The following is a 24,360-nucleotide window of genomic DNA, read 5'->3' on the forward strand; positions in this document are numbered from 1 at the left end:
ATCAAAAGTTGCAAAATATTGATTGTATGTAGGTTCATGCTTGGAGCAATGGCAGATGACAATTTCAAAAGATGGATGCTGCATTGGCATCTTTATCGTCTATGCATGCTTCCATGATTCACAGCCCGAAGTCGTTTGCTGTAAAACTCGCCGTCGCCAACTCTCCTCGCACCATCTGCTGCAGCACGAAACAAAACAGAATAGATTTCTTACAGGTGTAATTGAGCACCGTATCATTCCGGCCTTGCATTCTCAAGCTCAGCACTGTAGTTTTCTGTGTTTCAGGGTTCGAGCTAGCAGATTTTAGGTTTTCATGTTCTTAATCATATTTTTAGGGTTTCTCAAAGGGTTTGGGCGTGCAGAGTTTAGAGGTTGAAAGGGTCTGAAGGTAAATAGTAACTTGGTTTGGTTTGTGAGTAGGTTGAAGGAGTAAGCTACCGCCCTCCTGGCACTGAAGTGAACCTGTTGGATCACGTGACTTTTCGCCTTCCTGAGAACAGGTCAGATTGATTTGTTTCTTTCAATTTTTTGGATACATTCTTATACATACATACATGTGTGTGTGTGTAATTGCAATGCTGTTATCTAGATTTTGTTCATTCATATATACATTCCGCTGAAATATATTTGCAGACTTCAACCTAAAGGATTTACATTTTGGCTGTGGCTAATTTTCCTTCTCAGTTTAGGCCTTATATTTGGACGCAGTGGAAGTGGGAAAACCACCCTTCTCCAGGCATGCTTCTATGGCTTGTTCATTATAAACGTTGTTTTAGATAAAAAAAAAACAGTTTTACTATGTCACAGGTTCTTGCTGGCTTGGCTAATCCATCTGAAGGCTTTGTGACCATAAACAAGCAAGCACAAAATGAGACCGAACAAGGGTTAACACAAGGAAACACCGGCATTGTCTTTCAATTTCCTGAGAGGTGATTTGCTCGAAACAAAGTGCTTTTTGAGGGTAATTTGTATAGATCTTGCTTGATTGGAGTATTTCTCATGCTTGGCTAGGGTGTATTGAAGAATGTCTTTACATTGTGATGTTTGTAGCTGTTTTCATTGTAGAGGCTTGCGGACCACTGTCATTGGGGTTTGCAGTTTTTGTTGTACAAGCATACCTAACATTGTGGCTAGGGGATGCTGTTTTTGTCATATAACCACGCCTCACATGGGGTATGCTGTTTTTATTGTCCTTTGGGCCGGAAGTGACAAAAGAGTAGCGTGGGCCAACGTTACATCCGGACAGGCCTAGGATTAGGTTTGGCAAGATTAGGGTTAGGGTTAACCCAAGATCAGAGGTAAGGCTTAGCTGGGGCGTGGGGACTTGGAGGGTGCACACGTGGCCTAAGGGTGCTAGCAAAAAGAGGTCTAGATTGGCTAAGAGCGTATAACTAATAGCCCAGGGCTAATATTGGCCAAAAGCTTATAAATAAAGCAAGAAAGCCAATAAATAAAGCAAGGGCCAATAATAGCTGGGTTACTACTATATAATTGATCTTGGGGTCGCTTATTAGACACACGAGGTCAAGTACTTAGTCACCCGGTGGCCTAGGACTAACATGGAAGCATGCGGGATCTTGAGGCCATGGGATTGCAAGGTGGGTGGTTTGGCCTAGTGGTATGGGACGTTAGGCTCGGGAGTGGTTTGAGGCATCGAACCTACAATTGGGTGGTGAGTCGCTAGCCACAATCCATTGTGGTCATGCGATGCGTTCCGCGCTGTCGGTGCAAAGGTATCCTCGTAGTCGATGCCTGGCCGCTGAGCATAACCTTTAGCCACAAGCCTGGCTTTGTGTTTGTCCACCGACCCATCAGACGCATATTTGGTCTTAAAGACCCATTTGACACCAATGACAGACCGTTTCGACGGCCTCGGTACCAACTCCCAAGTGTGGTTCTTCTCGATGGCATCAAGTTCCACCTGCATGGCTTTCCTCCAAGTATCCTGTGCAAGGGCTTCCTTTACGGAAGTGGGCTCTTTGTCCCGCATGATACGAGACATCAAAGCATAGTTCACCTGAAGAAGCTCTGCTGTGTTGCTTTTATCTCGGACTCTATGTGATCTTCGAGGGCCGTCCTCTGTGGTCCACTCGGAGGGTAGCTCCGTGACACCTGACTCCCGAAGGGTGTCTAACAACCACCTAGGTACTCGAACAGATCGTGGAGCCTCCTGTGGTCGCGGGGGCTCTACTCCGGCTGCGGGCTCAACCTCCTGTGATGACTGAGGTGGCTCAACTGGAATGATAGTCTGGGAATCATCATCAGACTCCTCTGGATCTCCAAGAAGTGGCAGCTCCTCGACAGTGGATGCTGGAACATGCTCGTCAAAGACCACATCCCGGCTGACAACAATCTCGTTCCTTTCTGGATCATACAACTTGTATCCCTTGGAAAGAGAGTTATACCCCACAAATACCAACTTGCGGGACTTGGAGTCAAGCTTCCCCCTCTGCTTCTTTGGAATATGTACATACGCATCACTCCCAAAGACACGGAAGTGCGAGACATCGGGTTTCCTGGCAAAGTATGCCTCAAATGGAGTCATATGGGGTACTGAAGTCGTCGGAGATCGGTTGATGGTATGGACAGCCGTTGCCACAGCCTCACCCCAAAGTGGATGAGGAAGATCACGATGCTCCAGCATGGTCCTCGCCATCTCCACCATAGTCCTGTTCTTGCGTTCAACAACTCCATTCTCCGAAGGCGATCCAGTATTGGCCAGTTCCCTTTTGATGCCATGATCTGCACAAAATCTGAAAATACAGTCGAGGAGAATTCACCTCCTTTATCAGCCCTGAGAGTCTTAACCTGAAATCCAGACTCTTTCTCCACCATCACGTGCCAATCCTTGAACCGAGCAAAAGCTTGGTCCTTCTGGGAAAGAAAGTAGACCCACGTGAATCTGGTACAATCATCAACAAGCAGCATAAAATAGAGAGATCCTCCCAAAGATGGTATCTGCTGAGGTCCACACAAGTCAGTGTGAATCAACTCCAATGGTTTCGAAGCCCGCCTGGAAACCTGCTTCGGAAAGGATTCCCTGTGTTGCTTACCACGTATGCAAGAACTGCAACGCCCTTGCCTACTGCCAACATCTGGCAAGCCAACCACCATCTGGTCCCGGAAAGCTCGCCTCAAAGCATCCACATTTAAGTGGCCAAAACGAAAGTGCCACAAATCTCCGACCTGAGAACCTGTCAATGAGGAGAGTGCAGAGAGCTTGTAGATACCATTCTCCACACCGCCTTCCCAAACAACCTGGCCAGTCTCACGGTCCCTTAGAGCAACTGAATGCTGCTCCTCAAATTCCATCCGAAAGCCAGTCTTGCATACCTCATGCACTGACAGAAGATGAAAACCCAGAGCAGGGACACAAAGAATACGGGAAGCATGCTTGCCCCCCTTGCCGTCGGGAATAATCTCCATCCGGCCCTCACTATGTATCGGAATAGTGGAGTTGTCGCCAATAAAGATGCGACCTGACTGCCGTTTCAGATCTAGAAAGAAGTCACGGGATGGAGTCATGTGCCTGGAAGCACCACTGTCGAGAATCCATTCCCGGGTATCCTTCGCGGTGAAGCCAACTGCCTTCTCGCTCGAAGATGATGAAGCATCGGAGTCCACCATCTCTAAGTGCACAAATGCCGGAGTCTTTGCAGCTGAGGCTGAGGAATAAGCACTCTTCCCTGTCCGCTTAGGGAACTTCCTCCAGTAGTGGCCTTTCTCGCCACAATCATTACAAGATCTTTCGGCCTTCAGCTTCTCTCGTTCTGAATAAGGCTTCTTCTCTGAAGACTTCTCCGTGAAGCCTTCCCTTTGCCCTTGTTGGTATTCCGGCCTTTCGACCGTTGGCCAGTTAAGGCCTTCGAACCTGTGAGGAGGGTTCGTGAAACGTTCCTCCTGGTCCAAGACCATTGGCACAAGCTCCTCCCAGGTTATGGTGCTGAGCCTGCCACTCGTAATCAACGAGGAATAGAAAGCAGAAATTGAGCCGGCAAATGGGAAAGCAAAGTGATGGCCATATCTTCAAATGATATCTCTTTCCCAGCCTGTAGGACTTCCCGTTGAAGGGCCTACAGCTTGTTGATGTGTTCCCGCATCGTCGAGGACTACCCCTTTCGGAGTGACTCCTGTCCCTTGAAGGACGGTTGGTTTTCAGCCTCCGGAAGCCTTCGGAAGTCTCCCACACACATAGTGGATGGTCAGATTGCGCTCTGGAAAGGAAGTGCGTTTTCCTCTATGGCGAGCTTTGACGACGAGAGAGACCAAGAACCTCGGGACCAGAGTGCACCAGGCAGCCCAGCTAGGGCACCAGGCTTGCGTGTTGCAGAGATGTTCCAGTAGATGATGCGAGCAATCGCAGACCAGACGACCAAGTTGGAAGAGCAGAAGGCACAGATTTTGGCTCTAGAAGAACGTACCCGTTCTCTAGCGTCGCGTTTTCCATCTCCTCCTCCCTCTCCTTCCGTATCCCAGATTCCAGATCCTCGACACAAGGACCCTCTCGTGGGGCCACAACCGCAGCCGAGCTCTTTGCTTCAGTTGCATATGCGTGCATTGGAGATCCGACAACGTGAAGACGAATTGCGACGCGTTGAGCACGAGTGTTACCTAGCAGCTTTGGACGCCAGATTTGACACCAGCGGTGCCCCCGACTCATTTTCCTGAGAAAATGAACTTCAGTAAGTATAATGGTAAACTCGATCCCACAACTCTTTATTCACGGTTACATCAGTTTGAAGCTTACTTTGCCGCAGTTAGAAAGACAGATACTGACATAGTGATCTTAGCTAGTTGGTACTTGGAAGGTGAGGCCATTCCTTGGTGGACTCAGTGGGCTCATGCCCACACCAGATTAGGTATGGCAGCTTATGTGGGACGAGTTTGTCCGTGACCTTAAGCAGCAGTTTCTACCGCCCCACTACCTTGAGTGACTCGAAGACGAGTTCAGGGGAGCGCGTTTTGACGTGCAACCAGTCCTTCAGTTTGCCAATAGAATTTCGACTTTATGTCTGCAATTAGGCTTATCTGATGCGGACAAGAAAGGACACTTTTTGTATGGACTTGACACGCAAATCCAGTGGGAGGTGCGTATGTTTAGGCCAACCACCTTCGAAGACGCACTCTCGCTTGCACAGAGTGCAGAAATGAAGCATAATGGTGGCAAGTCCAAGACTTCCCAGCCGGCTTCTCCCAAGGCTACCGCCTCGGGGGGCAAAGGCCAAAACTAGACAAGGTCTTCCCTAGGACAGAGCATGGGAGCCTCTGGCTCCAAGAACTCGAACAATGCGTCTAAGCTTACTCCAGACCAAAAAGCGGAGGCAGGCAAGACAGGTGGCAAGTTGAGTGCTGAGAGGAGCTTTCTCAGTACAAGGAGGAGGGTAGATGTTTCTTTTGTCATACAAAAGGACATACTTCTCGGGAGTGTCCTAAGAACCCTCCAAAGCTCGCCGTTGCTGCCTCCACAGCTTCTGTGGTGAGCACAGCTCCCACACAGACCCCCCTAGTTCTTCAAACCCCGGTGCTTCAGCTGGAGCAATTATTAGCCGGGAGCTCGAAGATAAGCAGAAGGGCGTCCATGACCAGGAGTATGAGCACAACGAATTGCTCAAGTCCTTTGGCTGCATAGGTGGCTAGAGAGTTGTTGTCTTGTTTGACAGTGCCAGTACGGAGGATGTGGTTATGGAACAGGCCACTAGGCGTGCCCGTTTCGTCCTGACTTTGGTGGACAAACAAGTTGAGGGTTTTAGCACAGGCATGACAACGAGCGTCAAGTATGAAGCTCTAGGTGTTAAATTAGTTATTCAGGGCATAGAATGTGTGCGTGAAAGAGGACAACAAAGGCAATTAGCATAAATCGGCTCGCTGAAGCTCCCGCCGTCACCCCCCTGCTCGCGCTGCTCGCCCCTCGCCTCCCCTTACTCGTGCCCTGTCCCCCGCCTACCAGCGCATTTGCGCCCCCCCCCCCTCTTCTCGCCATCGCGCCCCCCCCTTCTCCTCGCTTTCTGCGCTTCGCTCCCCCCCCTTCTGTTCGCCTTCGCTCCCCCCCACTTCATTTCGCCTGCGCTCCCCCCCCCCCACTTCATTTCGCCTACGCTCCCCTTCAGTTCGCCTTCATTGCGCCTACGCTCCCCCCCCTTCGGTTCGCCTTCACGCCCCCTCCCCTCGTCAGCGCCCCGTCCCCCCCCCCCCCTCCGCCAGCCCTCTCTCCCCCCCACCGCCTCTCCTTTCGCGTTGCTCCCGCCCCCCCTGTTTCTTCGTCGCCTTATCCCCCCCCGCTCTTTTTTCTTTTCCCTTCCTTTTTTTTAAAATTAAAAATTTTTTTAAAAAAAATCCTCCCGCCTTCCCTCTCTGCCCTTCGCGTGCAGCTCGGTTCTTGCAGGTATCGCATTCGCTCCGCCTTCGCCACAGCTTCAGACTCTGATGGAGGCTCCTCCCGCCCCACCTCAGAGGGACTCTTCTGTAGCCCCCTCGACCGCCCCTGAGGATACCCCCATCAGGCTTTCTCTTTCGCCAGAAGAGGAAGCGAGCCTCGCCGCAGAGGTGGAACGCCTCCAGGCACATTCCACCATCTGCCGTATAGTCGGCACTCGCCCCAGCATAGGGGAGATCCGGGATCTTCTTCAGGCCCGCCTTCTTGCAGATGTGGGCAAGATCCTGGATGTACAGCTATTGGACCGTGGACATTACCAGATCGAGTTCGAGGCCGCCCAGAGTGTTGCCAAGGTCCTTGCCATAAGTCCCCTTGACATCAGGGGTGCTCGGGCTTTCTTCAGACCTTGGCAGCATGGATTTGACCCAGCAGCGGCGGAACAGGGAGAGCGCCTTTTTCATGTTACAGTTTGCTTCCCTGGACTCCGCCGGGAGTATCTTCCGCTCCTCCCCAGGCTTGGAGCATTGGTGGGCTCGGTACTAGAGACTGGCCCCTCAGCTGCTTCAGTGGTGGCCAGAGCAGCTGGGCTACCTTCGGTCAGAGTGTTGGTGTCTGACATCTCCTCCCTTCCTAAGGTCATTCAGCTACCTAGGATAGGGGGGGGATGGATAGATCAGAGAGTGGAGTTCTCGGGGCTCCCGAATCAGTGCTTCATTTGCAGACAGGTCGGCCATCTGGCCAAGGCCTGCCCTCGCAGGAGACCCCGACCCTCACCACAGCAGGCTACTGATGGCCCGCCCACAGATTCGGCTCGGCAGGCTGCCTCCGGGACACCTGCTCAGGCCACAGAGGCCTCGGAGTGGCAGCCTGGACAGGGACGCCGCCGAGGGAGACAGCCACAGCAGCACGTCCAGAGACCGCTGCAGCAGCAGCCACAGTCTCAGCCTCACTGGGTTCCCGTGAGGAACAGCTTTTCTCCCCTCCAGGAGGAGACCCCCGCGGCGACGACTGAGGACCAGGAGATGCCAGCACCCCCTCCTTCACCCCCCCCACCCCCATCCCCCCCCCCACCGCCTCGCTTCCACCATCGCCTCCTCCCGCCTCCGCTCCGGTTTCGGCAGCGGCTCCCTCTCCACCCCCCTCGCCTCCCCCCCCTCCCCCTCCGCCCGCCTCACCTTCCCGGGAGGCCCAGGCAGTTCCCTGGCGTTCACCTGCAGTCCGGAGAGCGCTGAGCATTGACCTCGCTCGAGCATCACAGAGGAGACCTATGCCGATTAGGGCTTCACGGATTTCATCTATCCGCAGTCGGCTGAGTCGCCTTAACATTAGACAGCGCTCGGAGGCTTTTGATTATACCTTCACACGGCTTTTTGGAGCAGAGGGCCCCCATGAGCCAGCACCCATCCGAGTTCATGTAGTGATACCTCTGGCCCGCGGGGAGGAGGCATTAGACTCAGCGGTGGCCTTCTCGTTCCCTCTATGTGGCCCTTGCGACCGGGAGTGGACTCTAGAGCTCGCTCTCAGCACTTTGAAGACTCAGGCAGTTGAGTTTTCTCATCACATGAGCGATCTGGAGGTGACAGATGTGATAGGCCGACTTTGGGAGTTGGCTCATTTTTTCTTGGATCCCGGGAGTGTGGATACCTCAGGGATTCGGCATTTGGTCGTTCGCATAGTGGCAGACTTAGCACGCGACCCTGGATATGTGTGTATACACGAGGTTGCTTTGTCAGAGCGGGAGGCAGTCGCCATGGGCCACAGCCACTGGCGCCTGATCCGGGATTCTTGCAGCACACCGGGTGGGCAGATTCGCAGCCGCTCGGATGGGGACTACTCTCCATCCAAGCCGCTTGCGAAGGCCCGCCGTACGGCTGAGACAGCATCCACCTCAGCAGGGCATCCATGAGGATCATCTCATGGAATGTACAGGGCCTTGGCGGAGCACATTTTATACGCTATCGTGGTTGCTTGAGGCAGGAGCTTCAGAGATGCCTGGTTGGTGGCAGCATTGATATTTTGATGATGCAGGAGCACCACTTGGGTGAGAGCAGGATCCGGAGATATGGTTCGGTGATGCCTGGTAGATGGGACACTTTTTGGTCTGCAGGGTTTGGTCCTTTGGGTGGACAGGGAGGAGTATGCATGGTCATTGCAGATGTATGGCGGCAGGCCATTGTGGATCGAGGGATCATTGTGCCTGGTAGAGCGCAGTATGTCATTCTGAGGATGCATGATGAGCTATTGGGCGTGCTCAACGTCTATGCGCCCAATCATGCTAGTGCCAGAGCAGAGTTCTGGACCCAGGTTACGGATGCATTGCCAGAGGCCGCACATTGGTGTGTCGGGGGAGACTTCAACATGCTTGAGGACCCGGCAGATAGGGTGGGAGGCAGTCATGTTATAGTGCACGGCACGGAGCTTGCAGCTTGGGACCGGTTGTGCATGTCACTGAGGATCACTGATGCATGGCAGCATGGGGCTTTCTCCCGGTCTCAGGACAGTCTTAGTTTCTCCCGGTCGGATCGCCGACAGGGAGGGACTAATCTATCACGGATTGATCGCTTTTATGTGGGCGACTGGTTAGGGGAGCAAGGGGGCTTCGTCGGCATTCTCGCTGGCACCTCATTTTCAGATCATGCGCCAGTTATCTTGACATTGGAGGAGAGGACACGGGAGCCCAGCTTGCAGTTGAGGATCCCAGAGAGGGTACTTATAGATCCCAGTCTCGCTGAGGACATTGAGAGGATCTGGCATGATAGTCAGTGCTCTGACCAGGATGCAGCGGGCCAGTGTGCCCAGGGACTCATCGATCTTAGCTCTTTTTTGCATGCTGCAGCTTTGACACGGTTGGGAGAGATTCGCGAGCGGGAGCATCGGCTGAGACGCAGCCTTGCTTCGCTACAGCGCCTTCAGGAGCAGCAGCCTGCATGTGAGTGGGTGACGTCCCAGCTGAGCCAGGCACGCCAGGAGGTTCGAGAGATAGAGGAGCAGAGACATGAGTTTTACTATCGTCGTCAGGCCTCTCAGTGGACGCAGCTTGGCGATAGAGTGACTGAAGAGTTTTTTGAGATCACTGGGCCCCGTCATGCGCGAGCAGGAGTCCGCCAGCTTAGTAGACCGGATGGATCGGTAGCTACTGAGCTAGGGGAGATCAGAGCCATTGCCACTGCATTCTATAGAGACCTGCTTTCAGCGGAACCTGCCCACTGAGGATCGAGATGTTTGCAGACAGACTGTGTGGGCCCATGTGCAGAGGAGGGTCACAGACCGTATGCGTACAGTTCTAGGTGCGCCTCTGTCAGAGATTGAGCTTGCCGAGGCCTTGAGGGTCCTGCTGCGACATAGTTGCCCAGGGGAGGACGGACTGACGCCGGCCTTTTTTATGCGCTATTGGGACCTTTTGGGGCCAGGCCTCCGCAGGGGCTTTCAGCATGTTTTGGACATTGGGGTGATGCCGTAGAGCTTTTCAGAGGGCTTGATCTATCTTATCCCCAAGGGGGAGGGAGTATCAGTGATATTAGGCATTGGAGGCCTATTACGATCCTCAATACTGTCCACAAGGTCTTAGCAAAGGCCTTGAGTTTGAGGATCCAGCCGTTCCTGGGGGAGTTGATTCACGCTACTCAGACAGGATTTGTCAAGGAGCGCAGTATCCTTGACAACATCTTTACTTTCTGGGAGGCGACGGCCCGAGCTAGATTTCTTGGCGAGGACTTGGTCGTGATGCTTCTCGATTTTGAGAAGATCTCTCTCCCAAGCTCCTCCCATCTAGACCAGAGGACTACAAGATTGACCTCCTTCCAGGCTCGGAACCCCCGAGCAAGTTTTCGTATCGCCTTTCCAAGGCAATGGAATCGGAGTTGGACCTCCAACTCCAAGAATTGTTGCAATTTGGCTTCATCCGCCCAAGCGTGTCGCCATTTGCAACACCGATCTTATTTGCCAAGAAGAAAGATGGGTCTTCTCGATTGTGTGTTGATTATCGTGCACTCAACAAGCTGACTATCAAGAGTATATTCCCGATGCCTCGAATAGATTATATTCTCGAGAGGCTGAATGGAGTAAAGGTGTTCTCGAAACTTGATTTAAAGAGGGGGTACCACCAGGTGAGGATTGTGGAGATGGGACATCCCCAAGACAGCCTTCTGTACGGAACGGGCCCACTATACAAGGCAATAGTTGGCTGCCTCTTGCTGCTCCATGCAATAGCTCCTGAGCCAAGGGTAAATCCGTAGCTTGATGTAGATCTCCTCGTGTCTGTATCTCCTCCCCAATCTGAGTCACTCCAACGTGGAGTTTGACTCCATCCGTCATTCCCCCTCTAGTGTCATATTTAGAAGAGTCCAAGATCCTTCGTACCCTGTAGATACTGCAAAATCCCCAATCCTACGTCCCAATGAGTCTTCAAAGGCGTCTGCATGAATGAGCTCAACAGCTCCACTGGAAAGCTCAAGTCCAATCTGGTGATTAGCAACCAAATCAATGAACCAACAAGCTTCTGATACAAAGAGGCATTAACCTGCTCACAAGGATCATTAATTGTAACTTTGGTGTACTAAGTCATGGGAGCATGCTGAAGACCATACAAGGCCTTCCGTAACTTGTAAACCAACCCTTTGATTCCGGAACCTCAAAGCTTGGAGGCTGCTCAACATGCATCTCCTCCTGCAAGTCACCATCTGCCACTTGCATGGCTTTCCTCCAAGTCTCCTGGGAAAGAGCTTCCTCAACTGCAGTAGGCTCTTTGTCCCAAATGATACGAGACATCAAAGCATAGTTCATGTCACGTTTATCCCGCACTTGGATGCCACGTAGACATTTCTGTACAGAAGGTGCAAGACCTGGGATGGTGAACTGGTCCCATGTGAGGACTGTCCGGGACGAGTCAGCCAAGGATCCATTTGAGTCGTCCAAGGTCAGGTGTGCTTTGCCCTGCACATGAGTACAAGGTCAGGTGTGCACTGTCCTGCACATGAAACAGTGCCCGTCCGTGCTGTGAGTCTCCCTCTAGAATGATGTCAGTGGTTCTGTGTATCTGGTATGGTACCGGATGACAGATCACTGAGTAGATAGTGGTTAGGACAAGGGGCCAGCCCATAAGGCTACCCCGGATCTTAGTGTGGGCATTGGGGTGGTGTGAAACCACCCCCATGAGGGCGAGGAAGGCCCTGGCTGTACCCACCAGCCATGGGTAGGCCATGGGGGGGCTGTAGGACAGCCCCAGGGGCAGGCCAGGGGTAGCAGGCCAGGGGTAGCCGACTGCTTATCCAGCTCTTGGAGAGGTTTAAGGCAAGTATGGGGCAGCCCAGCCTCCAAAACAGGGGGCATTCAGTGCCCAGCCTCCTAGGCAGCAGGCGCCTAAGTGCCCAGCCCTGTTTCCCATGCGCATGAGTGCCCAGCCATGCATTAAAGTGATGCGCAGCAGTTTATGTATTTTTTCCAGCATTTAATGCTGTGATCTCAGTCGTGGGCAGAAATGGAACTGGCCGACTGCTCATGATTGGGTAGTATAAAAGGAGATGCCCACAATCCCATTCATTTATCTCATTCTCCACCAAGTGCTCAAGCAATCCAAGGGGCCAAGACAGCCAAGGGCTTGCTAACGCAAAGGGGTGAAGGACTGCAGGTCAAGGGCAGAGATTTCTCAGCCAAGAAAAGGTCCAAGCTTGCTGTATTTTCTTTCAGATTTCTCATCATTCTAATAAAGCAAATACACCATCCGTGGTGGGGGCCCTACGGAGGGTAATTGGGACCCAATGTTGTGTCCTCTCCATCTCTCCCTCTCTCTCTCTCTATTTTCTGCACATCTCCTTTCAGTTTGTGCGTTAATTTCCGTTGTGAAAAGAGTGCTGAATTTTGAGTTTTGAAGTTACCGATTCTTCTCCGAAGCTTCCGCATATTACAGTTCACCTATAAAGGCTCCTTTGACTGATGAACGCAAGAACTGGAATGTCCCTGCCTGTTGCTAACATCTGGCAAGCCATCCACCATCTGGTCACGGAAGCATGCCGTAGCATATCCACATTCAAGTGGTCATGATGAAACTGCCACAAATCACCTGTAAGAGAGAGTGCTGAGAGTTTGTAAATCCCATTCTCCATTCCGCCTTCCCATACAACTTGGCTGTCGCTTTGTCTTGGAGAGCAACAAAATGCTCATCAAACTCCACCCGTACGCCAGTCTTGCAACCTCACACATTGACAATAGATGAAAACCAAGGGATGGGACATAAAGAACTTGGGAGGAATGTTTCTCCCCTCTGCCATCGGGAACTATCTCTAACCTGCCCTCACTGTGAATAGGGCTAGTGGACTTGTCACCAATAAGGATGTGACCTGCGTGCCTTCGAAGATCGTGTAATAACTCTTGGGAAGGACGCATGTGCTTGGAAGCACCACTCTGTGGAATCCAGTCCCGAGCATCTCTAGCGGTGAGTCCAACCGCCTCCTTGCTCGAAGAAGATGAAACTTCGGTGTCCATAATCTCCAAGTGCACAAAAGCTAGAGTCTTCATGGTTACAGCTGAGGAATTTGTACCTTTCTTGGTGCTCCGTTGAGGACGCTTCCTCCAATAGTGGCCTTTCTCGCCACAATGGTTATAGGTCCGCTATGCCTTCAAGGCGTCACGATCCAACTCGGGTTCCTGCTCAGAAGACTTCTCTTGGGAAGACTTCCCTTTGCCCTTGCTACGGCCTTTCGACCGTTGGCCAGTCAAGGCCTTAGAACCTCCGCCTTGTGGAGGGTTCTTAAACCGCTCTTCCTGGTGCAAGACCATAGGCACAAGCTCCTCCCATGTGATGGTGCTGAGCCTCCCACTGGTGATCAAAGAGGAATAGAAAGCTGAATACTGAGAGCTCAGATGAGATAGCAAAGTGATGGCCATATCCTCTGAAGATATCTCCTTCCCAGCCTGAAGAACCTCTTGCTGAAGAGCCTGGAGTGTGTTGATGTGCTCCCGCATCGTCGAAGACTTTGCAGGATTCATCACTCGCATCTGCACTTCCAAGGAAATCCGCTTCATGGGTGATACTCTATTATACAGAGAAGCCAAGTGTTGCCAAATCCCTCTGGCCAGCGTCATGTGTTTGATATGATTAATCACCTGGGGTATGCAATTAAGGAAGATGAAAGAACGCACACGGGCATTGACACGATTCCATAACTGTACCTGAGCCTCCCGTTCTTTCCTAGTAGAGGGTAAAAGCTCCCCGTCCTCCAACTCTGGCCGTGGAACACCAACCACAATGAAATCAGCCAAGTCATAAGACTCTAATCATTACCTTCCAGATGCCATGGTTGGTCCTGTCCAACTGTCGATCCATCGGGAATGTGGGGAGAGTGGGGATCTTCACGTGCTTCTCAGCCATCCCAAGCAAATTTGCCATCTCAAGGGTTCACAAGGTCTTGTGAAGGAAGGGTGGGTGGGAAAAAAAATGAAGAAGAGGCTGCAAACACTATGCAAGGTGGCTGTCCAACAGTGATGGCTGCCTTTTACCCGTTCTCCAAAAGTCCCAAACAGCCCAAGAAATCTCCAATCAGCACCAAAAAACAGCAAACCCTCAAGCTCCCACTATCTTGAAGCTTTAAGCCACTTGGGGCTTTGATACCATGTCAGAATGCACAATGGAAAATGAGACAACTGCTGTGAGAAACAAAATGCAGAAGTGTAGAGAGGGAGAAGGTGTATAAACTCTGCTATACACACGAAGATCCGATACAAAAATGAGTGTGGGGGCAAGGGTGGTATTTATACTACCCTATGGTACTGGTCGGCCAGCCTAGAAACAGCTGGCAGGCTGATTGCATGTCCATGACTGGGTGGGAGCCAGTCAGCCAGCACAAGTACAGTCGGCCAAGAGAAAACAGGTTGGCCATGACAAAATGGCCAGAACAAGACAGCCCCCACGTCAAAAAAACAGGGAAAAAGACATGGAAAAATGGGGAAAAATGGAGAGAACTCCTGGGCGGGCACACCCACAACAAAGGCCCTCACTGAGTAATATGGTACAGACACGAGATGACTGCTAACAAGTAAAAGGTCAAGAATCAGAAGATTTTATAGATTTGCATCATTCTAATAAAGAAAATACATCATTCATGGTGGGGGCCCTAAGTGGGTATTCGGGACCCAATATTGTGTTCGACTCTCTCTCTCTCTCTCTCTCTCTCTCTCTCTCTCTCTCTCTCTACGCATATCTCTTTATCTTGTGCGTTATCTTTGTGACGAAAGATTGCCGACTCCGAAACCCTAACTGAGGGTGTCTTGAGAAATGTTATATGATGAAATGATAACCGTCCTTATAGATGAAGACTGCCGCCTCACAAAACAGGAGAAGGCTGCATTCTAGCCAGAGAATGCCATGTTTACATAGGGGAAAGGCAAAGGGAAAACATCTAGGTGCAACTTTCGTAAGAAGTTCAGACACATAGAGGACCAATGCTTCAAAAGGATAGCCAAAGAACAAGAAAAGACACATGCCAACCTTGTTCAAGAAGACAGAAGATGAAGATGTAGTAGCAGGTTTCACAGCAACAAAAGACAAAGCATTCACATCAATGGATAATCTTTCTCTTGACAAGGAAGATTATGATTGGGCCTTTTAAGTTGTTCTATGTATGTGAGTCAAGGGTTCTCTGTGTGGGAAGCCCCCCAAAAATTGAATTAAATAACCTCTGTGTGTGTTTTTCATTTTGTAATTTCTTAATGTAATAAAAGGCCTTGTTTCCGTGGCATACCCTGCTTAGAGCCAAGGGGTTTTACCTTTGGGTAGACTAATGTAGACACATTCATGTTTGGCCAAGCTCTTATATCAGGCTCAACCTGAGAGTTCGGGTGTAGGTACATTGTGTTCTTTTGTATCACATGTTGCAGTTTAGAGCCCAAATCACCATGGCTATTGAAAGTCTTCTCAAACATCTCCACCTTCGCTCCGAAGGGGGCTTTGTTGGGATTTAGAGTCTTATGTGTGTGTGAACCCTTGTTTGTGTATGTGTATGTGTGTGAACACTCACGTATGTGTCTAGGTGAGTAAGTGTGTGAACCACATTTGAGAAGGCTCAACGTCACAAGATGAAAGGCAAAGGGGCGGTCTATACAAAGTTGTTATGGTCTTTTCAAGGTTATGAAGAAGATTAGTGATGTGGTTTTCCGTTGCAATTGCTAGATGATTGGAGAGTTCACATTGCTTTTCATGTGAGTCTTCTAGGGAAGTATCAAGGACAAGGCTCCACTAGAAGCAGAAGACCAAGAAGAGATTATGGAAGCAGATTAATTTTTTTTTCATTGAGATTGACGAATGAAACAAGAAGCTTGATCAAAAGTTTCTTGTCAAGTTCATGAATCACGCCTCTACAGATGTAGGTTTCTTTCAAGGAAACACCTAGCAACGCTACATGATGTGACCTCTCAATTGTTGATTTAACGAGTAGGAGATAGTATGGTATGTGTGCCTTCACAAAGCATCGTATCCAGATTTCTGGAATAAAATAATGGACTTGTTATTGTTTAAGTGAATTATTAAGATCTTATAGAAAAACCCTGTCACAGAGAGGCTGCTATTCTAAAAAGGGAAGAAGACAAATTTGCATGCAGGGACATTGTGCCTCTGTTAAGCATTGTATCCACATTTCTGAATTAAAAAAAAAACCCGGGACTGGCCCATACTTTGGTCCCTAAGGCAGTGCCTGTGCACAATGCACATCCACATGCATAGAGAAACTATCCTTGCTTATCGTACTTGCATTTCTCCTAGTGAAGCTCCCAAGTCAAGGCTAACTTCATTCTTGACATTGGAGCATTGGCACGCAAACTTACCGTCTCTCCTTCAGACCATGAGCAGCCACATCAGCAAGTTCCTCTCCCTTCTCATCCAGCATTTGCTCTGCAGACAGAGGTTCTAGTGCAACTTGGCTTGACAGGGAAGACTTCCTTTAGTAGAGACTAGAATTTACTCTGATTTCAGCTGCAAGCAGATTTGACAGGCTTTGTAAATAGAGCTTCTGCCCAGCAATATAATAGAGAACAGTTGTTTAGGTATGTCTTGCTTGCATTTCTTGTTGAAGCCTTGTATTGTTCTTTAATCTCTCTCAAACACTTGCATTTGAGATAGATAGGCCTTACATCTGGTATTAAATCCAAGGTCGCAAAAAGCAGGTCTTCAGGCAAGTCTGGGTATGGTGATTGCCAACTGCAAATAGGGTATGTACTATGCCATAGACTGCTACCAAATAGGGTATACCATAAACTGCAACCTTCCTGCCGAGCTTGAAGTCCTGTATTGGTTTTTTATCTCTCTCAAACACTTGCATTTGAGATAAATAGGCCTTACATTTGGTATCAAAGCTAAGGTCTCAAAAAGCCTTGCTTCAGCCAAGCCCTGGTATGGTGATTCTCAAGAGCAAATAGGGTATACCATAAACTGCACCTCACTGCCAAGCTCAGTCAGAGGGAAAGGCGGATGCCCTTCACAATTGGGAACAACTACCAGTTTGCTCTTCTTTGTTTTGCTAGGGCTTCTCAAAATTTTTTTTTTTCTAGCGGTTCTTTGCTGCCAGTTGCCTATTTAGGGTCAACCGGTAGTGCTATGATAACGCTGTGATTAGGGACAAGTTTTCTTTTGCACCCTAGCCTCGTCTTGGATGTTGGGCCAATCAGACCGAACACAAAATTTTCCAGGGAGCTGAACCAAAGGCTCAAAAGGATCAGTCAGCCACAATCAAGAGGATTGAGTATAAGGACAATGAACAACAAGATGAGCAGCAAGAAGCTGAGCAGGATAAGCACTGAGTACTGTTCCCGGTCTCGTGGAAGGTGCTCATATAGACACCATTCCAGTCAACATGAACAATGATGCTCCCCCTCTTGCACTGGGGAAGGCTTTGTTAGCAGTCATCTCCTGTCTGTACCATATTACTTAGTAGGGAGTGAAGGCCTTTGTTGTGGGTGTGCCCGCCCGAATTAGGACTCCATTTTTCCTCATCTTCCGTGTTGTTTTCCGAGTTTTTTGTAGTCGTGGGGGACTTCTTGTGCTGGCCGACTGATCTGGTCCTGGCCGACCTGTTTTCTCTTGGCCGACTGGTTTTATTCCAGTCGTGGACATGTCTGCAGCCTATCGGCTGTTTTTGGGCTGGCCGACCAGTAGCCTAGGGTTGTATAAATACCACTCTTGCCCCCCACATTTATTTGTACCGGATCTTGATTGTATATAGTAGAGTTTATACAGCTTCTCTCTCTCTCTCTCTCTCTCTCTCTCTCTCTCTCTCTCTCTCCTCTATACTTATGCGTTTCCTTTCTCATGGCAGTTGTCTCATTTTCCGCTGTGCATTCCGACGTGGTGTCAGAGCCCTAGGTGGCTTGAAGCTCGGAGACAGTGAGAGCTTGAGGGTTTGCTGTTTTTTGGTGCTGATTGGAGAATTCTTGGGCTGTTCGGGACTTGGAGAATGAGTAGAAGGCCACCATCATTGTTGGACAGCCACCTTGCATAGTCTTTGCAGCCTCTTCTTCATTTTTTTTCCCACCCACCCTTCCTTCACAAGACCTTGTGAACTCTTGAGATGGCTGAGAAGCACGTGAAGATCCCCACTCTCCCCACATTCCCGATGGATCGACAGTTGGAGAGGACAAACTATGGCATCTGGAAGATAATGATTGGAGTCTTATGACTTTGCTGATTTCATTGTGGTTGGTGTTCCACGGCCAGAGTTGGAGGATGGGGAGCTTTTACCCTCTTCTAGGAAAGAATGGGAGGCTCAGGCACAGTTCTGGGATCGTGTCAATGTTTGTGTGCGTTCTTTCATCTTCCTTAATTGCACACCCTAGGTGATTAATCATATCAAACACATGACGCTAGCCAGAGGGATTTGACAGCACTTGGCTTCTCTATATAATAGGGTATCTCCCATGAAGCGGATTTCCTTGGAAGTGCAGATGCGAGTGATGAATCTTGCAAAGTCTTTGAGGATGCGGGAGCACATCAACAAACTCCAGGCTCTTCAGCAGGAGGTTCTTTAGGCTGGGAAAGAGGATATGGCCATCACTTTGCTGTCTCATCTGACCTCTCAGTATTCAGCTTTCTATTCCTCTTTGATCACCAGTGGGAGGCTCAGCACCATCACGTGGGAGAAGCTTGTGCCTATGGTCTTGGACCAAGAAGAGTGGTTTACGATTGCCCAGCGGTCGAAAGGTTGCAACAACAACAACAATAAGGGCAAAGGGAAGTCTTCATCGGAGAAGTCTTCTGAGAAGAAGCCCGACTTAGAGCGTGATGCTTTGAAGGCCGAGCGGACTTACAACCATTGTGGCCAGAAGGGGTCACTATTGGAGAAAGTGTCCTTAGTGGAGTACTGAGAACAGTGTTGATTCTTCAGCTGCTGCAGCTACAAAGACTCCAGCTTTTGTGCACTTGGAGATTATGGACAGATGCTTCATCTTCTTCGAGCAGGGAGACAGTTGGTCTCACCGCCAGGGATACTCGGGAGTGGATTCTTGATAGTGGTGTTTCTAGGCACATGACTCCTTCTCAAGAGTTATTACAAGATCTTCGACGGTAGACATGTCACATCTTCATTGGTGACAAATCCACTATCCTGATTCACAGTGAGGGCAAGTTGGAGATTATTCTTGATGGCAAAGGGGGGAAGCATTCCTCCCGAGTTCTTATGTCCGAGCTCTTGGTTTTCATCTTTTGTCACGGCATGAGGTTTGCAAGGCTGGCATACGGGTGGAGTTTGAGAGCATTTTGTTGCTCTTTGGGATAAAGCAACAGGCTAGGTTGTTTGGGAAGGCGGAGTGGAGAACGGGATCTACAAACTCTTAGCACTCTCTTCTCTGACAGGTACTCAGCTCGGTGATTTGTGGCGTTTCTGTTTTGGCCACTTGAATGTGGATGCGTTGCGGCGGGCTTTTCGAGACCAGATGGTGGATGGCTTGCTAGATGTTGGCAGCAGGCAGGGACACTATAGTTCTTGCATTCGTGGTAAGCAGCACAGGGAATCTTTTCCGAATCAGGCTACTAGGCGGGCTTCAAAACCTTTGGAGTTGGTACACACTGACTTGTGTGGACCTATGCAAACCCCATCTTTGGGAGGTTCTTTATACTTTATGTTGCTTGTGGATGATTGTGGCAGGTTTACATGGGTTTATTTCTTTCCTAGAAGGACCAAGCCTTTGCCCGGTTCAATATGGTGGAGAAGGAGTTTGGATTGCAGGTGAAGACTCTTCGGGCTAACAAAGGAGGGGAGTTCTCTTCTAATGCTTTTGTGCGGATCATGGCATCAAGCGGGAGTTGGCCAATACAGGTTCGTCTTCAGAGAATGGAGTAGTTGAGCGTAAGAACCGGATTGTGGTGGAGATGGCGAGGACGATGCTGGTGCATCGTGATCTACCTTGTCCACTTTGGGGAGAGGCTGTGGCCACGGCTGTCCATACCCTCAACTGATCTCCGACAACTTCAGTACCAAAGATGACTCCATATGAGGCTTATTTTGGCAGGAAACCAGATGTCTCCCATTTTTGTGTGTTTGGGAGTGATGCCTATGTTCACATTCCAAAGAAGCAGAGGGGGAAGCTTGACTCGAAGTCCTAGAAGCTTGTATTTGTGGGATATAACTCTCTTTCCAAAGGCTACAGGCTATATGACCCAGAGCGGAATGAGGTTGTTGTTAGCAGGGATGTTGTCTTTGATGAGCATGTTCCAACTTCCACTGTTGATGAGCCACCACTTCTTAGAGAACCAGATGAGTCCGAGGATGACTCCTAGGCTTAGTCAGTTGTAGAGGTTGAGCTCGAGGCTAGAGATGAGTCCCAGTAGCAGCAGGAGGCTCCGCGTTTTGTTCGAGTACCAAAGTGGATGTTGGACACCATTCGGCAGTCAGGTGTTACAGAGTATCCCTCCGAGTGGACCACGGAGGATGGACCTCAAAGATTGCACAGAGTTTGTGATAAAAGTCAATCAGAGGAGCTGTTACAGGTGAACTATGCTTTGATGTCTCGTATCATTCAGGACAAAGAGCCCACTTTCGTTAAGGAAGCTCTTTCCCAGGAGACTTGGAGGAAAGCCATGCAAGTGGAACTTGAAGCCATTGAGAAGAATAATACTTGGGAGTTGGTTTTGAGGTTGTCAAAATGGTCAGTCATTGGTGTCAAGTGGGTCTATAAGACCAAGTATACGTATGGTGGATCGGTGGACAAGCACAATATGCGGCTAAGGGCTATGTTCAGTGGCCTGGCATTGACTATGAGGATACCTTTGCACCGACAGTGAGGATGACCACGATTTGGACAGTTCTTGCTCGACTCTTCTTAGCGGTGGCCGGTGTATCAGATGGATGTAAAATCTACGTTCCTTAATGGTGACTTGAGGAGGAGGTGTATGTTAAGCAACCTCCAAGCTTTGAGGTTCCAGGATCAAAGGGGATGATTTACAGGTTACGAAAGGCCTTGTATGGTCTTAAGCAGGCTCCTAAGGCTTGGAATCAGAAGATTGATTCCTTCTTTCTACGGAAAGGTTTTCAGAGATCAGTTGTATATCCTAACTTGTACCTCTTTCGGGAACGCGGTATGGTCACTTTGATTATCCTTTATGTGGATGATCTTATTCTCACTGGCGGTCATGTGGAGCACATAGCTATGACAAAGGTTGTCTTGTCAAAGGAGTTTGAGATGACCGACTTAGGCTAACTCTATTTCTTTTTGGGATTGGAGATTTGGCAGACCCAGAGGGGGTTCTTTGTTTCTAAGCAACGGTATGTTCATGAGTTGCTAGAGACCTTTGGGATGGAGAACTGCAAGCCTATTTCTTCACCGATGGACCCGAATACCAAACTTACAGTAATGATCCTTGTGAGCAGGTGGAAGCTTGTTGATTCATTGATTTGGTTGCTGAACACCACATTGGACTTGAGCTTTCTAGTGGGGCTGTTGAGCTCATTCATGCAGACACCTTTGAAGACTCATTGGGACACAAGATTGTGGATCTTGCGGTATCTGCAAGGTACGAAGGATCTTGGACTCTTCTACGACACTAGAGGGGAATGAAGGACCGAGTCAGACTCTATGGTTGGAGTGACTCAGATTGGGGAGGAGATCCAGACATGAGGAGATCTACATCAGGCTATGGATTTACACTTTCATGCTGGCCGACTGATTTGGTCCTGGCCGACCTGTTTTCTCCTGGCCGACTGGTTTTATTCCGGTCGTGGTCATGTCTGCAGCCTGTCGGCTGTTTTTGGGCTGGCCGACCAGCAGCCTAGGGTGGTATAAATACCACCCTTGCCCCCCACACTTCATTTGTACTGGATCTTGATTGTGTATAGCAGAGTTTATACAGCTTCTCTCTCTCTCTCTATACTTCTGTGTTTCCTTTCTCACAGCAGTTGTCTCATTTTCCGCTGTGCATTCCGACAGCCTTCTTATATGCCCCATGCTTGCAAGTCAACGCTGTGATGCTGGTCAAGCTGCAGGTCAAGGCTTTCATGACTTGCGTTTAAAAAACACATCACAGTCAAGCATTAGAGTGTGTTCCATCTGTTTCACGTATGCCGCCTGGCCTACCTTCCCTGCCCACAGGCATTTCCTATCCTGGGCAGCCCATAGTGAGGTGTGTCACAAGGAACTGGTGTGGAATAGTTCAAGAGGAAGGGGAGATTGCAGAGACTCAAGCTTGATACCATTTGAAAGCACAGCACAGTGCACTCTATGAGAGCAAGAAGACACACAGCAACTGAATTTTATGTACTTCCATATGAAAAACAGTCGGGAAATAATTTAAGTTTTTCGCACAAGCACTTGCACAGTGGAGGTGTGTGTGCATGCGTGCGCACCCCCGTGCTAGATACTCAAATGTTTCTTAGCTCTTTATAGCTTTATAATTTCCAACTTTTCATTGAATTTGCCTTGACACTTTCCTAATATGTAAATAGCTGTAAACTCAAATAGACACAATTAATGCAAGACTTGAGAGTTGTTTTGTGCCATCATCTCAATGTCTGGGCTGTTTTCTCTATGTTCCGTTTGTGCAGGTACTTTTTAGCCGACTCTGTCTTGGAGGAGTTGACATTTGGACTGCCCCACCGATCCCAAGATCCTTTCATAGCACATCAGCTTTTTCTTCGGCTTCATCAGGTGGCTTTAGCGGTATGGTAGCCCCCTTATGCTTGTTGTCTCTACGAGGACTTATGAATGAACTGAAAGGTAATGGTAAATCATTTGAACTGAAGGTTGATTCTTGGTCAAATTCTGAGTTGAAGAATGTTATGGGTGCCTTGTTTAGCTAAAACACTTTGAATTACTTTTTGTTTTAGGACATCCATGACTCGTAGAATTGATTAAGATAAAGTAGTGACAAATATCAATGTCACTACTTGACTGTGGAGCTTTAGTAAGGATCATGAAAAACATTATGCTTTTTGACATACATCTGAAAAGGTTGTCTTATTATGATAATGCTTCTGTCAATGGGGATTTTAATCTTTCTCACCATGTTGATTAGTCTAAGTAATTTCAAGGTACATGAATGCTAGTGTTATTGGAGAGCAGCCAAATGTTTATGGAATAGGAGCATTTAAAATAGTTTCTTTCTCATAGTTACTAGTGCAAAAAAACCTGAGTTTAGTGTAATTGGAAAAAGAAAATGTACCCTTCAATTCCAATTTGAAATTGTGAGATTTTGAGGGATTATTATCGTCAAAGCCATCCAATTCTTTTAATTTCTTTTGTTCAATAATGGGGAATGAAGATACAAGGTAATGTTTAAACCTTGAAATTGTTAAAAATCAATAAATTGCGTCCTTGTTGATCCAATAGGTTGGTCTTAGTGGGATTCCATGGGATGCAAACCCTCGCTCTTTAAGTGACGGTTACAAGCGCCGTCTTGCATTGGCTGTGCAGCTCGTAAGTGTTGTGATATTTTACCTCACTTCTAATCATGCTTTGTAGTATTATATGGCATTTAACTTGCTAAATTTCTCTTCAAAAATGTTGTGTCTATGTAAAACTCATCCATCTATACATGCTCATTGCTTATACAATGTAATTATTATCCTGATATTGTTTTATGTAATGTAGTGGCATAATTGCCAGTACCTGGAAAGTAAGGAAATTCAATTAAACTCTAAATTTATCCTTTCGGTTTCAGAATCTATCTGGTGGAGTGTGATGGGTTGTTGCCATGATTTTTTGTAGGTACGCAAGCCGCATCTTTTGCTACTAGATGAGCCTCTTGCTGGTCTAGGTTGTTTTCCCCTCCCAATAACAATATTTTTGTTTGGATAGTGTATCAAGATAATCAAATTTTTTGAACTGTGATTATATGGTTTGGTGTATGGAACAATTTTTCTTCAGAGGGGTGATTTCCTGCTGATCTATCTTTGTTGGAATCTGTAATTTTTATGGGCAGACTGGAGAGCCAGAACTGATGTTGCAAAAATACTTGCCAGCCTCAAGCAAGAATTAACACTAATTGTTGTCAGTCATGACTTGAAGTAAACATTCTTATTTTTAATTCTCTGTTCCAGTAATACTGTGATGTATGATTAATGCTAAGGTCCCCCATAAGACATTTTACACTAGGTGGCATTGTCTGTGCAGAGAGCTGACTCCATTTGTGGATAAAGCTTGGCGCATGGACCCTGGTGGTCGGCTGACTGAGGCATCTGTACCTTTGTAATAGCAAAATAAAGGACAAAGTAACTTGTCAATCTGTTTTCAGAGAGAGTAATAAGGTAAACAGTGAAGAGGAACTGTGGAGAAAGAAACTGTGTAAATATTATAAAGGTGGTTTGCAACTCCTGTGGCGTTTGCAAAGATTTAATGGTCCTTCGCACAGGGGAGGTGAACAGTAGTGCATGGTATGAAGCACAGATTTTAGGGCCTGTTTTTTGAAGTCAATGTGGAGGAAGCTTTTGTACCTGCTGGAATAGCTTCAACTCAAGGAGAGCTCCTCTTTAAGCAACAACAAAGTGATCTGAGGATGTCTACACATTTTCCAACTC

General features: G+C 48.6%; 1 protein-coding gene across 5 annotated transcripts; it reads left to right on the forward strand.

Moving 5' to 3' along the window:
- ABCI11 (non-intrinsic ABC protein 14) lies at positions 1-24,357 on the forward strand. 5 transcript variants are annotated; one of them, XM_086803024.1, is made up of 9 exons: positions 9-215; positions 421-500; positions 634-736; positions 808-929; positions 22,390-22,504; positions 23,174-23,260; positions 23,552-23,600; positions 23,766-23,850; positions 23,957-24,357. In XM_086803024.1, the coding sequence occupies exons 1-9, from the start codon at positions 72-74 to the stop codon at positions 24,033-24,035; spliced, it is 864 nt and encodes a 287-aa protein (XP_086659150.1). In that variant the 5' UTR covers positions 9-71; the 3' UTR covers positions 24,036-24,357. The 5 variants fall into 5 exon arrangements, with proteins under 5 accessions (XP_086659154.1, XP_086659153.1, XP_086659150.1 ...); XM_086803026.1 differs by having other exon boundaries at positions 690-736; positions 839-929; XM_086803025.1 differs by having other exon boundaries at positions 14-215; positions 685-736.
- The last annotated feature ends 3 nt before the right edge of the window (positions 24,358-24,360 follow it).

This window comes from Cibotium barometz, chromosome 9 (assembly GCF_041138505.1).
Source record: "Cibotium barometz isolate CiBa-2024 chromosome 9, ASM4113850v1, whole genome shotgun sequence".
NCBI lineage: Eukaryota > Viridiplantae > Streptophyta > Polypodiopsida > Cyatheales > Cibotiaceae > Cibotium > Cibotium barometz.

Coding starts and splice junctions, on each gene's coding strand:
- ABCI11 (XM_086803024.1), top strand. CDS start 72: ATGGATGCTGCATTGGCATCTTTATCGTCTATGCATGCTTCCATGATT. Junction 216..420: donor ACAGAATAGATTTCTTACAG/GTGTAATTGAGC, acceptor GTTTGTGAGTAG/GTTGAAGGAGTAAGCTACCG. Junction 23,601..23,765: donor TGAGCCTCTTGCTGGTCTAG/GTTGTTTTCCCC, acceptor TTTTATGGGCAG/ACTGGAGAGCCAGAACTGAT.